This window comes from Mesoplodon bidens, assembly GCF_964165515.1.
Source record: "Mesoplodon bidens genome assembly, chromosome: 4".
Lineage (NCBI taxonomy): Eukaryota > Metazoa > Chordata > Mammalia > Artiodactyla > Ziphiidae > Mesoplodon > Mesoplodon bidens.
This window is the reverse complement of record NC_138160.1, coordinates 147,098,382-147,112,723: the sequence shown is the minus strand read 5'-3', so window position 1 is coordinate 147,112,723 and position 14,342 is coordinate 147,098,382. Positions and strand designations below refer to the sequence as shown.

At 53.4% G+C, this 14,342-nt stretch overlaps 1 protein-coding gene across 3 annotated transcripts; it reads right to left on the bottom strand.

Moving 5' to 3' along the window:
* Positions 1 to 7,723: 7,723 nt before the first annotated feature.
* On the bottom strand, positions 7,724 to 12,692 carry TUBB4A (tubulin beta 4A class IVa). 3 transcript variants are annotated; one of them, XM_081231759.1, is made up of 5 exons: positions 12,518 to 12,682; positions 12,079 to 12,122; positions 11,875 to 11,983; positions 11,656 to 11,766; positions 7,724 to 9,372 (listed from the first exon to the last, which is right to left on the bottom strand). In XM_081231759.1, the coding sequence occupies exons 4-5, from the start codon at positions 11,714 to 11,716 to the stop codon at positions 8,315 to 8,317; spliced, it is 1,119 nt and encodes a 372-aa protein (XP_081087885.1). In that variant the 5' UTR covers positions 11,717 to 11,766; positions 11,875 to 11,983; positions 12,079 to 12,122; positions 12,518 to 12,682; the 3' UTR covers positions 7,724 to 8,314. The 3 variants fall into 3 exon arrangements, with proteins under 3 accessions (XP_081087885.1, XP_081087886.1, XP_081087884.1); XM_081231760.1 differs by lacking the exon at positions 12,079 to 12,122 and having other exon boundaries at positions 12,518 to 12,688; XM_081231758.1 differs by lacking the exon at positions 12,079 to 12,122 and having other exon boundaries at positions 11,656 to 11,983; positions 12,518 to 12,692.
* Between the last annotated feature and the right edge of the window lie 1,650 nt (positions 12,693 to 14,342).

Genomic DNA, 14,342 nt, shown 5'->3' with positions numbered 1-14,342 from the left:
TCCTCAGGGGTGCTGGGGGGGCCTGTGCTTTCTCAGGGCTGGGCCCTGAGCCGGCTCAGCTTCCTGTGTGGCTGAGAGAGGAAGTTTAACGGGTGACGTCCCCAGAGGAAGGCCCCTGCCCCCACCCACTGTGAGAGACCCAGGCGTCCTGCCTTCTAGACTTCTACAGGATGGGTGGGTAAGAGGTGTGCAAGCTCAGAGGCCAGACCCCCAGCCCCATCCTGCCAGGAGGGTTGCATCTGGTTTCTGCCATAACACCCAAGCCTTCCCTTCTCCGTGGCAGCCAAGGACTCACAGTTTGCCTAAAATGCTTCCTCTTCCCTCAACTCTTTTTTCCTTTGATCTCTCTGCGCTGGCCATTCCCCGCAGGACCACCAGAGGGAGCCAGGCTGGAGAGTGGACACGGAGGCACGAGGAAGGTAGACAGAACACAGACACAGACAAACAGACAGCACACACATGGCCAGGGAGTGACCAACACAAACAGGCCAGAACAGTCACAGACAGCAGACAGACACGGAGAGATACCAAGTTATACAGGCAGCACAAAGTCACAGACACAAACCAACAAGTACAGCGGAACAGCACACACATAAAGAAGTCCTTGTCCATACAGATGATAGGTGCAGGGAGATAACACACAGACACAGCCAGCAAACAGTTCCAGACAGAGACAGCAGATACACTTGCAGGGACCACAGCTGTCAATGCAAACGGAATAACAGAGAAGCAGACCCAGACAACAGACAGAAACGCATAGAGCACAGACGTAGAGCAGTAACAAAGGGACAGACGCAGTCAGGGCCCAGCCAAAAGTCAGATTCATAGCCAGACATAGTCACAACACAGAGAGAGATACAGCCAGACAAACCCAAGCAATGTTGCAGACCTAGAAACAGACAGACACCCAGGCAGACTGATGTCATGTTGAAAAACAAAGATATATAGACACACAGGCACAAAGGCAGGACACAACACAGGTACTCATGGTCATGTACATACACGTAAAATCCCACAGACAGACTCAGAGAGTCAAAATGCAGAGGAGTCTGCAAGACTCCTCGGTCTCCTGCAAGATACTGAGAATATCTGTGTGGATATAGGCATGCTTCTGCATGAGTCCACATGTGGCCTGCCATGTCCTGGGGTATCTGGGGGTGAATGCCGTGTCTGTGTGCCTAGGAATTTGTGTCTAGTCCATCAGGCTGAGTGAGGATGTGGATGACTGGGGATTCTCATTCTGTGCATGTCCACATGACTGTGGGTGCAAGGGTATTTTCATGCTGAGGAGGAGGAGGTGAGCAGATGCACCAGCATGTGAAAACACACACACACACACACACACACACACACACACACACACACACCCCTCCAAACCCTCCAGCCAAGACATAGGTGGATGAGGCTGAACACAGCTCAGTGCCACCTTTCTCTCCAAGGGGAGCTGGATCTCAGCCAGGGCTGGGGATCAGGGGTGCAAAGTACCCAGGGCATCCTTCTCCCCTTCTCATACTCTCAGGCCTTGCTATAGATGAATGTTTGTGTTCCTTCCCCGCCCCCGAATTTACATGCTAAGTCTTTTTTAAAATTTTTTTATTTTGGGGGCTGCACTGAGGAGCTTGCAGGATCTTAGTTCCCCAACCAATGATTGAACCCGGGACTATGGCAGTCAAAGTGCAGAGTCCTAACCACTGGACCACCAGGGAACTCCTGGTGCTAAATCTTAACCCCCAAGGTCATGGTATTAGGAGGTGGGGGTCTTTGGAACATGATTACGTCATGAGGGTGAAGGCCATGAATGGGATTAGTGTCCTCATAAAGGAGACGTCAGAGAGATTCCCTCATCTTTCCACCATGTGAGGACACAGCAAGAAGACAGCCATCTATGAACCAGGAAGCAGGCTCTCACCAGGTACCAAATCTTCCGGTGCCTTGATCTTGAAATTCCAGCTTCCAGAACTGTGAGAAATAAACGTCTGTTTTTTTTGTGTGTTGTTTTTGCGGTACGCGGGCCTCTCATGGTTGTGGCCTCTCCCGTTGTGGAGCACAGGCTCCGGATTCGCAGGCTCAGCGGCCATGGCTCACGGGCCCAGCCGCTCTGCGGCATGTGGGACGAACCTCCGTCCCCTGCATCGGCAGGCGGACTCTCAACCACTGCGCCACCAGGGAAGCCCCAAACGTCTGTTGTTTATAAGCCACCCAGTCTATGGTATTCTGTCAGCAGCCTGAATGGACTAAGACAGGTATAGCATTTGTGGAGATATTCCTAATCCTTCTTCATTTCTGAAATTTACTCCAATTCAATCCAATGGCAAACCCATGGGATGAGGATAAAGGAAGAGTCCACATCCCTAAGTGAAAGTGGGACCCTCTCTGTCCCTATTTCTGCATCTTTTTTTTTCTTTTTGGCTGTGCTGTGCAGCATGTGGGATCTTAGTTCCCCAACCAGGGATTGAGCCTGAGCCCCCTGCAGTGGAAGAGTGGGGTCTTAACCACTGGACCACCAGGGAATTCCCCCTGTTTCTGCATCTGTAACAAGTAAGTATGTTGCCTGCCTCAGAGATCCTGTGAAGGTTCAATGAGAGAATTCACATGAAATATTTAGTATGTGGTCAAGCCTGAACTGAGCTTTTGATATGTTCTTTCTATGATTATGGGAGATGGGTCAGTGAAGTGGTTAGAGAATGATTTTGGAGTCAGAGAGACTTGGGTTCAAGACCTGCCTTAGTTCTTTAATGTCTGTGTGACCTTAGGCAAGTCATTTGACCTCTCTGTATTAGTTATCTATTGCTGTGTGACCTATCACCCTAAAGTTAGTGGCTTAAAAGAACACACATTTATTATCTGACAGCTTCCCTGGGGGCTGGGATTCTGGACACAGCTTATTTGAGTCCTGTGCTGCATGGTCTCTCAGCTGTAATAAGGTGTCCATTGGGCTGTGGTCTCATCTGATGGCTCAACTGAAAAAGGATTTACTTCCAAGCTCACGATGTGGCCGTTGGCAGGATTCATTTTATTGTGGACAGAGGGCCTCAGCTCCTTGCTGGCTGTTGGTCAGAGGCTACCCTCAGTTTTTGCCATGTGGACCTTACCAACCTGCTTCTTGCTTCCCCCTAGCAAGCAAGCTGAGAAGTCAATAGAGAGCTCACCAAGACAGAAGTCACAGGTTTTTGTAACACAGGCTTGGAAGTAGCATCCCATCGCCTTTGCCATATTGGTGCCATATTACATCTGTTGGTCAGAAGCAATCTTCAGGTCCAGCCCACATTCAAGGGGAGGGAATCACACAATCACATGAATGGGGAAGACGGGCATCACTGAGGGCCGTCTTAGAAACCACCTTCCACCTCACTGTGTCTTTGTTTTCTTGCTTTAGTTAAAAATTTTTTTTTATTTTTAAAATTTTTTGACCACACCGTGTGGCTTGTGGGATCTTAGTTCCCCAACCAAGGATCGAACCCGGGCCCTCAGCAGTGAAAACTAAGAGTCCTAATCACTGGACCGCCAGGGAATTCCCATGTTTTCTCACTTTAAGAGGAGGAAAACAGGGACTTCCCTGGCGGTCCAGTGGTTGGGACTCCACGCTTTCACTGCCAAGGGCCTGGGTTCGATCCCTGGTCAGGGAGCTAAGATCCCACAAGCCTCGCCACACAGACGATAAATAAATAAATAAATAAATAAATAAATAAACTTCATACATCTTTATTAAAAAGAAAAGGAGGAAAACAATACACCTCACAACATGTGGATTCACTTGCTCGTTCATTCAGCAAAGAATTACTGAGTATCTGTGTGGTATAAACTGTTCTACGCACATGGTGAGCAAGGTAGTTAAGTTTCCTTGAAGCTTACATTCCGGTGGGTAGGGCAGGGGACAGATAAAAGAAATAAGTCTACAAATAGACAAGATAATTTGAGTTACTGGTAGGTGCTCTCAGGGAAACAGAAAAAGATGAAAGAGGCAGAGTGACTGGATACAATTTAGAGTTGCCAGGGAAGGCTGCTCTGAGGCGGTGTCCTTTGAACTGAAACCTGTGGATGAGAAGGGGCCGGTCATGTGCACCTCGGGGGAAAGAAGGAGCAGGAATGGCATGTGCAAAGGCCCTGAGGTTGGATTGAACTTGGTATGATCAAGCGCATAAAGGCCACTGTAGTTTCAGCTTAGGGAGGGAGGGGGAGGGGGATGAGGTTGTCATCATCAGTCATCAGCAAGTGGAGAACAAGGTGAGAAGTTTAGGTTTCAGTCTGAGTAGCATGGGAGCTGCGGGAGGGAGGGTTGTGATTTACATATAAAGGTTCCTCTCTGGCTGCTGTAGAAGAAGGACGCTGCACACTGCAGAGGGCACGGGTTGCAGCAGGGAGCCCAGGGAAGTGATGAGGGGGAATTCCCTGGGTGAACAACAATGGTGGCTTAGACCAGAATATAGATGGCTGGAGAGGAGGGGGTCAAATTCAGGATAGATTTTTTTTTTAAGATTTATTTTATTATTTATTTATTTAATTTAATTTATTTTTGGCTGCATAGGGTCTTGGTTGTGGGCACGTGGGATCTTTCGTTGCGGTGCGCAGGCTCTTCCTTGTGGCACACGAGCTTCTCTCTAGTTGTGGCACACAGGCTCCAGGGCATGTGGGCTCTGCAGTTTGCGGCACGCAGGGTCTCTAGTTGAGGCGCGTGAGCTCAATTGTTGTGGCATGAGGGCTTAACTGCCCTGTGGTATGTGGGATCTTAGTTCCCTAACGAGGGATTGATCCCGCGTCCCCTGCATTGGAAAGCGGATTCTTTACCACTGGACCACCAGGGAAGTCCCCAGGATACATTTTGGAGACAGAGACAAATCAACTTGAGACAGGCTGGGACCTGGGACCCTTTGCTGCAGTGCTTGCCCCTGGATACACCTCTCTTTGAGCAACAAAATACAAGGAAACTATATGGGACTAAAAATAACTGAGTGCATGTGCAGTTGGGGCAAATTCTGGACCCCAAATATGCAAAGAGACCAAGAAAACCCAACTGCCACTTTTGAAAAGCCTGGAGCAAAAACAGGGTGTTGGGAGCAAAAGCAGGGTACTGGGCATGCCCCCTGCACTCAACACCACCAGAGGAGTGGGCAAGCCACCTAAGCCATCCCTCCGGCCCAACCCCCTGGATACACCCTGCTACCCTCACCCTATATAGAGAACCAGCTCGCCCCCCCCCTACCCCGCCCCGCACCCCTGCTCAGCAAGTGTGCAAGCAAAGGAAACTGATGTTTGTTCTCGCTCCCTCCTGCTGCTGCAGGTGTCCCAATAAAGACTTGCCTGAATTTCTTGTCTGGGCTCTAGTCAATTTCTATTGATTGGGGAAGGCCAAGAACCCTGGTCGGTATCAGATTCAGCAAAAGATAAGAAGAATGTGTTGGGTCTAGAAAACAATGAGTCAAGGCTGACTTCCAGACGCAGGATTTGAGCACACAGGTGGTGCCATTTCTTGGCGAAGGGGATTTAGTTGGGCAGAATAGGGAGTTCTTCTGGGGCCACATTAGGTTTGGGATAATAAAGACAGCCAAGCTCACTGCCTAGTTCGTCGTCTTTCTGCCCCACCGCCCAGTGCTGGGCTGGGCCTGCTGAGATGACGGTGGCTGCAGGCTGGATTTCGCAAGTTGCCTTCCCCATGTTTCTCCTTCCTCCTGGCTGAAGTGGGACCCGGGGAGGGGGCTGGTGGTCTAGCAAAGAGCCTGGTGGAAAAAGTTAATTGGCTCTCAGCATCTCTTCTTTCCTCTCTGTCTCGCTCCTTGTTGGCCTTTCTCTGTACCAGAAGCTGGGGGAGGGGAGAACTACATTTCCCAGACTTCTTTGCAGCTCTGGTTCTGGATACAGATTAGGTTCTACCAATGAGAAACGCTCATGAGAGATTTGGAAGGTAGAAGTGAGGCAGAACTCTGTGTGTGTGTTTAATTATTTAAAATTATTTAAAATTCATTTTAATTAATTTTTGTTCAGCACTCTAGCGGACCTATCTCTGTGGCTTTGTGGGTGTTGGGCAGTGTTTCTGAGCTCAACAGTTCCGGTGGCAGTCTCCTGATTCTCCACTGTGGAGAGAAGCAGCTCCCAGGGTGGTGTTCCAACTTATTCCAGGGCTACTCAAAAGGTGGTCCCATAGGCAGCATTATCAGCATCACCTGGGAGCTTGTTAAAAATGCTAAGTCTCCCCTCCTCCCCCCCACCATTGAATCAGAAACTGTACGGTGGAACTCAGGAAGCTATGTTCTTGCAAAGCTGCCCTGGTGACTCTTTTGCACACTAAAGTTTAAGCACTGACCTATAGCCCCCTCTCTCAGCCCCTCCAACGATGTTGTAAGCTCCTAAATCCTTGTATCCAATCCCTTTCTGCTTGATATGTCTAGAATGGTCCCTGCACTGAACTCTGGCTGATAAAATGCAATCAGAGTTCTAGACTTAAACTGTCAGCATTTGAATACCAGGTCACCACTTCATAGTCATGGGACCATGGACAAGATACTTTGTGGGGCAAATTGTAATTTCCATAGCTGGCCATAGCTGTATCTTCCATCCCACATGCTCTTCTAGAATCTTGCCACTCTACCCTCAAGAGGTGTGGTCTGTAGTCCTTCCCCTTGAACCTAAACAGGGCTTTGTGAACACCTCAATTAGGAGTCCTCAGGACACCAAGCAATTTCTAAAGTTAAGTCAGAAAAATGCAATGAATTCTGCCTTGCTCTCTTAGGATGTTTGCTCCTGGAGAACCCAGCCACCATGCTGTGAGGAAGCCCAAGCAGACTATGGAGAGGTACTGACACCCTCCTTCTACCTGCCCCTGCTGAGCCCGGAGGCATCAACTTGGCAGTCATGTGAGTGAGCCACCTTGAAAGGAGATCCCTCATCCTCCAGCAGGATTCTCTAGCTGATGCCACAGGGAGCACCGATGAGCTGCCTTGCCAAGCCCTGCCCAAATTGCAGAGTTGGGAGCAAAAATAAGTAACTGCTGTTGTTTTAAGCCCCTACATTGTTTGGGGGGTGGCTAATTTGTTACTCAGCAAGAGCTAACTTATATACTTTGTCTCTCTAAAAGCTCAGATCTTTGTTTTTTGGCCACGCTGTGCAGATTGTGGGACCTTAGCTCCCCGACCGGGGATCGAACCTGCGCCCTCTGCAGTGAAAGTGAGGAGTCCTAACCACTGGATCGCCAGGGAATTCCCTAAAATTTCAGATCTTACAGGGTTGGTGTGAGGTTTATGAGATTAAGGCATGCGCCAGGCCATCAAAGTTCTTCACACGTCAGTGACTCTGGCACGACTGCCCCTCGGGCACTACCCCCAGCTGCCATCTCCCCAGCTTCCTTCCCTAGAGACTCCCTGCTCCAGCTTTCCATTCTCACAAGATGCCCCACAGAGAGTGGCAGCATCTCCATCGCTAAGAACCCACCCAGTGCCGGGTACTGTGCCCTTGAGTCCTTACAAACATCCTTGAGGTGGTGCATGGGGGGAAAACATGTAAGCCCATTTTACAGCTGAGCCAATCGAGGCTCAGAGTGGGCCAGCATCTTGCTCAACACCAGAGGGTTAGTTAGTGGCGTAGCCTGGTCTGTCTAACTCTGAAATCTGTGCCCTCTCCCCACCCCCAGACTAGAAATTCCTTCAGCACCCACCTCCATCCCATAGGGAGGAGCCCTCACGTGACCTTCCCACAGGATGATGAAAAGTACACACGGCAGAAACACGGCAGGACAACAATTAATTTATTGAGGGTGAGGCGGGGGGAGGGTCGGGGAGCAGCCCCTCTTGCCCACATGCTCCAGGGCTTCTTTCTCCCCCAGCAGCACCCCTGGAAAACCAAGGTCGGCGGGAGCTGACCAGAGTGAATTCAGGAAGGAAATAGGGGGTCACGGAAGCCAGAAAGGTGGTCAGTTCAGAGGGCGGGTGGGACTTGTGGGGTCAAAGGTGAGGCAAGTTCAGAGATGAAGGGAGAGACTCAGAGGGAGGGGTTGAAGTAAACCAGGGCTTCTAGGTCTGAGGGGTGCAATGGGGCTCATGGGGAGGTCAAGGGTGGAGAGGTCAGGGGTGAAGGAGGGATCATGGAGTTAAAGATGGGGCTTGTAGGGTCAGAAGTGAAGCAGGGCTCATGGGGGTGTCCAAGGTGGGAGAGTTCAAGGGGGGTCAGAGATAAAGTGGGGCTCAGGGGTCAAAGGTTGGCTGGGGAAGAGGTGCAAGTTTGTAGGGTCAGAGGGGAGTCAGGCTGGGAGGTGAAGCAGGGGGTTCTTAGGGGGTCAAAGGTCAGCCTCCTAGCAGGGTGCTGACGTGAAGTGATGGAGGCGGCCCTAGGCCACCTCCTCCTCGGCCTCCTCCTCAAACTCCCCCTCCTCGGCCGTGGCGTCCTGGTACTGCTGGTACTCGGACACCAGGTCGTTCATGTTGCTCTCGGCCTCGGTGAACTCCATCTCGTCCATGCCCTCGCCCGTGTACCAGTGCAGGAAGGCCTTGCGCCGGAACATGGCCGTGAACTGCTCCGAGATGCGCTTGAACAGCTCCTGGATGGCCGTGCTGTTGCCGATGAAGGTGGCGGCCATCTTCAGGCCGCGGGGTGGGATGTCGCACACGGCTGTCTTCACGTTGTTGGGGATCCACTCCACGAAGTAGCTGCTGTTTTTGCTCTGCACGCTGAGCATCTGCTCATCCACCTCCTTCATGGACATGCGGCCCCGGAACACAGCGGCCACGGTCAGGTAGCGGCCGTGGCGGGGATCACAGGCTGCCATCATGTTCTTGGCGTCGAACATCTGCTGGGTGAGCTCGGGCACCGTCAGCGCGCGGTACTGCTGGCTGCCCCGGCTGGTCAGCGGCGCGAAGCCGGGCATGAAGAAGTGCAGGCGCGGGAAGGGCACCATGTTCACGGCCAGCTTGCGCAGGTCGGCGTTGAGCTGGCCCGGGAAGCGCAGGCACGTGGTGACCCCGCTCATGGTGGCCGACACCAGGTGGTTGAGGTCCCCGTAGGTGGGCGTGGTCAGCTTCAGGGTGCGGAAGCAGATGTCGTACAGCGCCTCGTTGTCGATGCAGTAGGTTTCGTCCGTGTTCTCCACCAGCTGGTGCACGGACAGGGTGGCGTTGTAGGGCTCCACCACCGTGTCTGACACTTTGGGTGACGGCACCACGCTGAAGGTGTTCATGATGCGGTCTGGGAACTCCTCGCGGATCTTGCTGATGAGGAGGGTGCCCATACCAGACCCCGTGCCCCCGCCCAGCGAGTGGGTCAGCTGGAAGCCCTGTAGGCAGTCACAGCTCTCGGCTTCCTTCCGGACCACGTCCAGGACCGCGTCCACCAGCTCGGCACCCTCTGTGTAGTGGCCCTTGGCCCAGTTGTTGCCGGCTCCAGACTGGCCTGAAGAGGGAAGGGGAGGGGACACCCAGGCTGATATGGGGAAAGCCCACCCTCCACCCCACTCCCAGCCATCCTATAGTTGAATAATAATAACAAAATCATTATTATTATTGTTATTATTATTATTATGAATTGTTCTCTCGGGTTCCATCCTTGCTTCCCTTCACCCAGCAGCCAGAAGGATTCTGATAAAACCTAAATCATGTTCTGCCTTAGCTCAAAATCACCCCAGTTCTTTCATCTTTCAGTAAAACCCTAAGTCCTCCCTTCGGCCCACAAGGCCCTGAATGACCTGCCCCGTCCCCTCCCTGCCCTCCCCTCCTCCCTCTCTCCCCCTCGTTCACTCTGCCCCAAGCACACAGGCCTCCTTCCTGTCCCTGCCACACACCGGCGCACAGTCCTGCCTCAGGGCCTTTGCATATGCTGTTCCCTCTGCCTGGAATGCTGTTCCTTCAGATACCTACATGGTTGCCTCTTTCCCCTTCTTTAGGACTTTGTTACCCTCTGCAGAAGTGATAAACCTGTTTTTTTTAAATTAATCATGTTTATTGTCTGTAATTTCACTGGGGAATGCAAGCTCGAGAGGACAAGGATTAGGATTAGAATATTGGCTGGTATTTTTGTGAGCAGGTAACATTTCTTCTTACCCCCTCCTCTGCTTCCATCCTGGTCTGGCCCCCTCATTGCCCATCTGGATCAGTACAGTCGCTTCTGCCTTGGTCCTCCCACAGCCTCCCCCCAGTCTGTTCTCCTTGCAGCAGCCAGAGGGCACCGGTGAGCACCTGAGTCAGGTCCTGTCCCTTCTCCATCCACAGCCCTCCAGGACTCCCACCTCCCTGGGATAAAAGCCCAAATCCTCCCTACAGCCTACAAGGCCCTGCACGACCTGCACCGTCCCCTCCCTGCCCTCCCCTCCTCCCTCTCTCCCCCTCGCTCACTCTGCTCCAGCCACATGGGCCTCCTCACTGTTCCTCCAACACACCAGGCCTGGTCCTGCCCCAGGGCCTTTGCCTGTGCTGTGCCCTCTGCCTGGAATGCTCTACCCCCAGGTACTCCCCTGACTGACTCTTCAGGTCTCTGTTCAATGTCACCTGCTCTGAGAGAATAGGATTTGAACTGGGTGGTCTGGCTCCTGAGTCCACACTTTTGTACCACTCCCCTGCCTCACCTACCAGAGGCCACAGAATCTTTTGGCCCGACTGGAGCCACCCATAATCATCCTAGAATCCCTCACATCTTTTGAATCTTTGCACAGACCAGGGAGGGGAAGTCACTCCTCCAAGGTCACATAGCTTGTCCTGTCAATCCCTAGACTCCAGACTAAACTACTGTGTACTAGGAGGAGAGGCGCTCGGGGAGGGGGAGGCTGGGGCCTGAGGTCAGGTGGGGATGTGCATTTAGCTTGACCTAGATGTACCAGGAAATGTTTCCTACACGGTTGTTCAGAGTGTGCAGGCCCGTTCAATCTGAGGACTGCAAATGTGCCCACTGTCTTCACATATGCTGATCCCTCTGTCTTACACAGCTTTCCTCCCTTCATTGCCCTTTGGTCAGCCCTAATCCTATTCACATTTCAGGCTGCAGACATTAATAGTGATAATGATAATAAAAATGACAACAAAACATCAAATGCTTAGTTATCTTTTCCTCTGTGCTAGGCATTGTTCTAAGTTCTTTATATGTGTTAGTGGCTCTAAGTCTCACAGTCCTGAAAAGTAAGTTTTTGTATAATCCCTGTTTTAAAGATGAGGAGACAGGCACAGAGAGATTGAAGGGCCTGTCCGAAATCACCAAGATGACTCAATCAGTGGCTGAGTTTGATTTATTTCTCTTCTCTTCCCATTTATTTATCTTCCCAGCTCCCTCCACCAGGATGTCAGCTTGGGGGTGGGGGCAGAGAGCTTTATCTGTTTTATTCTTGGCTATATTCCCAGGGGGTACAGTAGGGCCTGGTATGCAGTAGGTGCTAATAAGTATTTGTCGACTGCATGAAGTGGGAGAACAGGGATTTGAACACCGCAGTCTGGCTCAGGTTCATACTGTTAAATTAAAATGCTACTTTCTCCGGGAAGCCTTCCCTACCCTGCACCTCCCCTTGTTGTATCAGATGCCTCCCCTGGATTCCCACAGTGGCCTGTGTATCCGCTTTCCCCGCTGGCCTCTGGGTTCCTGAGTTTAGATGCTAGGTGAAGAATTTTAAAAAGAATTTTCACCAAGCATGTGGAAGTGAAAGAATTTGGGGAGTGGGGGCTTCCCTGCCTGTATCTCATGATGGTGACTCACCAAACACAAAGTTGTCAGGACGAAAGATCTGGCCGAAGGGACCTGAGCGGACAGAGTCCATGGTGCCCGGCTCGAGGTCCACCAGCACAGCTCTGGGGACGTAATTTCCTCCTGCAGAGAAGCAGATGGAGAGCAGCTTGGTCAGCCCCAGGAGCCAGTATCCTGTCCCCTCCCAGGCCCTCCCCACCCCCACTCTGGCAGGTGCCCCCTGCCCCTTACCTGTGGCCTCATTGTAGTACACGTTGATTCTCTCCAGCTGCAGGTCACTATCCCCATGGTATGTGCCAGTGGGATCGATGCCATGCTCATCACTGATCACCTCCCAAAACTGGGGGGGGGGGGGCGGTAGTAAGGACCAAGAAGGTGGAGCTGGTGGCCAGGTCTGCCCCACCTCCATCTTCTGGGCTCAGGACCCCCACTCACCTCCCTAGCTGCCACCTGTCCCCCAGGCAAGGTGAGTGTGGAACCTAGAGGCAGAGTGGGCGGACGAGGATGAGGCAGCAAGAAGGGAGCGGTGGGGGCGGGGTGGAGCCGACTCACCACCTCAGCCCAGCGGGCTGGGGTCAGCGCTCCCTGGCTGCTGCCGTGGGGAGGGGCGGGTCTCTTTGTGCGTGTGGAGGGGACAGTGGGCCAGCTGTGAGGCCAGCTGTGGCAAGCGGACAGAAGCCTGGGCCCCACCCCCATAGGCCTCTTTGTTCCCAGCTTGGCCCTGCCCCCCGCGCCCTCCCCCACCGTCCCTGGGGTGCTGGCCCCCTGGGGGGGCCCGTCCCCCAAAAGGCCCATGGTGGAGGAGCTCTGCGGAGCTCGGTGGACCGCGCTCCGCATCTCTCGACCGCCTCCCCAGGCCCGGTCCCTCGCGTACCTTGGCTCCGATCTGGTTGCCGCACTGGCCGGCCTGCAGGTGCACGATCTCCCGCATGGCGGCGGCGCTGATGGTGGACGCGGCGGCGCTGGTGCTGATGCTGGGAACTGCGGCAGCGGGCCGGGTGGTGGACGCGGCGGCGGCGGCGGCGGCGGCGAAGCACGGTCCCTGCGGTCCCGGGGCGCCTCTATATGAGCGGGCGGGGCTCGCGTCACTGCAGGTCACCGGCCCGCTCCGCCCCCCGGTCCCGCCCCGGGACGGAGGGTGCGGGGATGGACGGATACCCGTCCCCTGCCGCCTGGAGACCTCTGGGGGCAGGGGCTGGGGCGAGCCGGGCTCCGTGCGCCCCCCACCCCGGGCCGTGGGGGGGTGAGGCCTCTCAGGCACCAACAGTACCATCTTCCTCCATCCCACCCCTCCCGCCCCCAGCCAGGCCTGGCGACCCGGGTTTTGCAGGGATTGGGCGGGGGGAGGGAGAGCGCCCGGTAAACAAGCAGCCGGGAGATTCTGCCTCTCCCCGCTCCCACCCCGAACGACCCTGCCTCAGTTTCTCCGTCCCAAGCCTCCCTCCCCATTCCGTTTAGTTCTCGTTCGCCAGAACCCTCGCATTAACCGGGAGGGCACCTAGTGGGGCCGAGCTGGCGCTCCGAGGTAGCCGACAGTTTTGGGAGGAGGGGGCGGTCGGTTTCTGCAGAACTTGTCTTGAAGCTGCGTAGTAAGTAAAACCACGATTTCCCTTCCATGTTTGACTGCGGATGCTTTTGGAAGCTGATGGAGGTTTGGGGGGGACTGTGCGCTCCCCCTGGACACCTTGGTTGGGCTTTGGGTCTGTCGCAGGTGGGGTCACCCTCAGCCTTGCCTGGGGTCAACATCAAAGATTAAGACTTATAGCTGGATTACATACTGCGGGGATAGAGGGCTTCCGGCGGGCTGCCTTCCTCCCCCCAGATGGGCACCTCTCTGCTCCATTGTTATAATTTATTCCAATCCATCGCCCTGCCTTTGCATTTATTACTATATGACCTTGCACAGGCCACTTGGCTTCCCTCTGGCTGAATTTCCTGCAAGATGGGGCTGTCAGGAACCCTCTAGGCGGTTGGGAGGGTCCAAAGATGGCCCAGTTAACAAGATGGCCCCAGTTTCCCCTCGCAGAGTAAACGATAAATTGTAGCTCTTAGTATTACAATTATTATTGTAATATTGGGCAAGACTTCCTGTGCTGCCCCACAAGCGAAGACCAGACTTCTTGGGGCCACTTTCTGCTGGCAGCCTCCAGCTCTGCCATCCCTGGAAGCCTCTCCCTCCTCCTCCATGGCTTCTGGCTACTGCGGGGTGGGGGTGGGATTAGCCAGGTCGGCTGAAGGGCTGGGACCTCACGCTCTCACCAGTGGCTTCCAATTTTGTGGTTCTCAACAGGGAGAGATTCTGCCCCACAGGGACACTTGGCAATGTCTGGAGATGTTTTTGGTTGTTATGCCTGGATGGGTGTGTGTGTGTGTGTTACTGGCATCTAGTGAGTGGATGTTGCTAAACATTCTAGGGTGCACAGGACAGTCTCCCCCTCCCCCCAAAGAATTATCTGGTCCAAATGTCCATAGTGCTCAAGGTTGAGAAACCCTGTTAATTATTTGAGAAAAACAAACAAACAAACAAAAAACAACCGAGTTAGATCTTTAGGTCACACGAGACACCAGAATAAACTCCTGATGGATCAGACAGTACAAAGGAGGGTGACCCCTCTCCCCCTCCCCCCAGCATCTGTGAATTACTTCCTCTCTCTGTGATTTAAACGTGTACAGCATCCTGGGACTTCAGTAGGTCAGAT

Bases quoted from the DNA above. Each gene is read 5' to 3' on its own strand.
- TUBB4A (XM_081231758.1), bottom strand. From the start codon at position 12,574: ATGCGGGAGATCGTGCACCTGCAGGCCGGCCAGTGCGGCAACCAGATC. The intron at 11,984-12,517 runs GTACGCGAGGGA...CCCCCCCCCCAG, and splicing joins GCAACCAGATCGGAGCCAAG to TTTTGGGAGGTGATCAGTGA. The intron at 9,373-11,655 runs GTGAGTCACCAT...TTCCCTCTTCAG, and splicing joins TCCTGACAACTTTGTGTTTG to GCCAGTCTGGAGCCGGCAAC.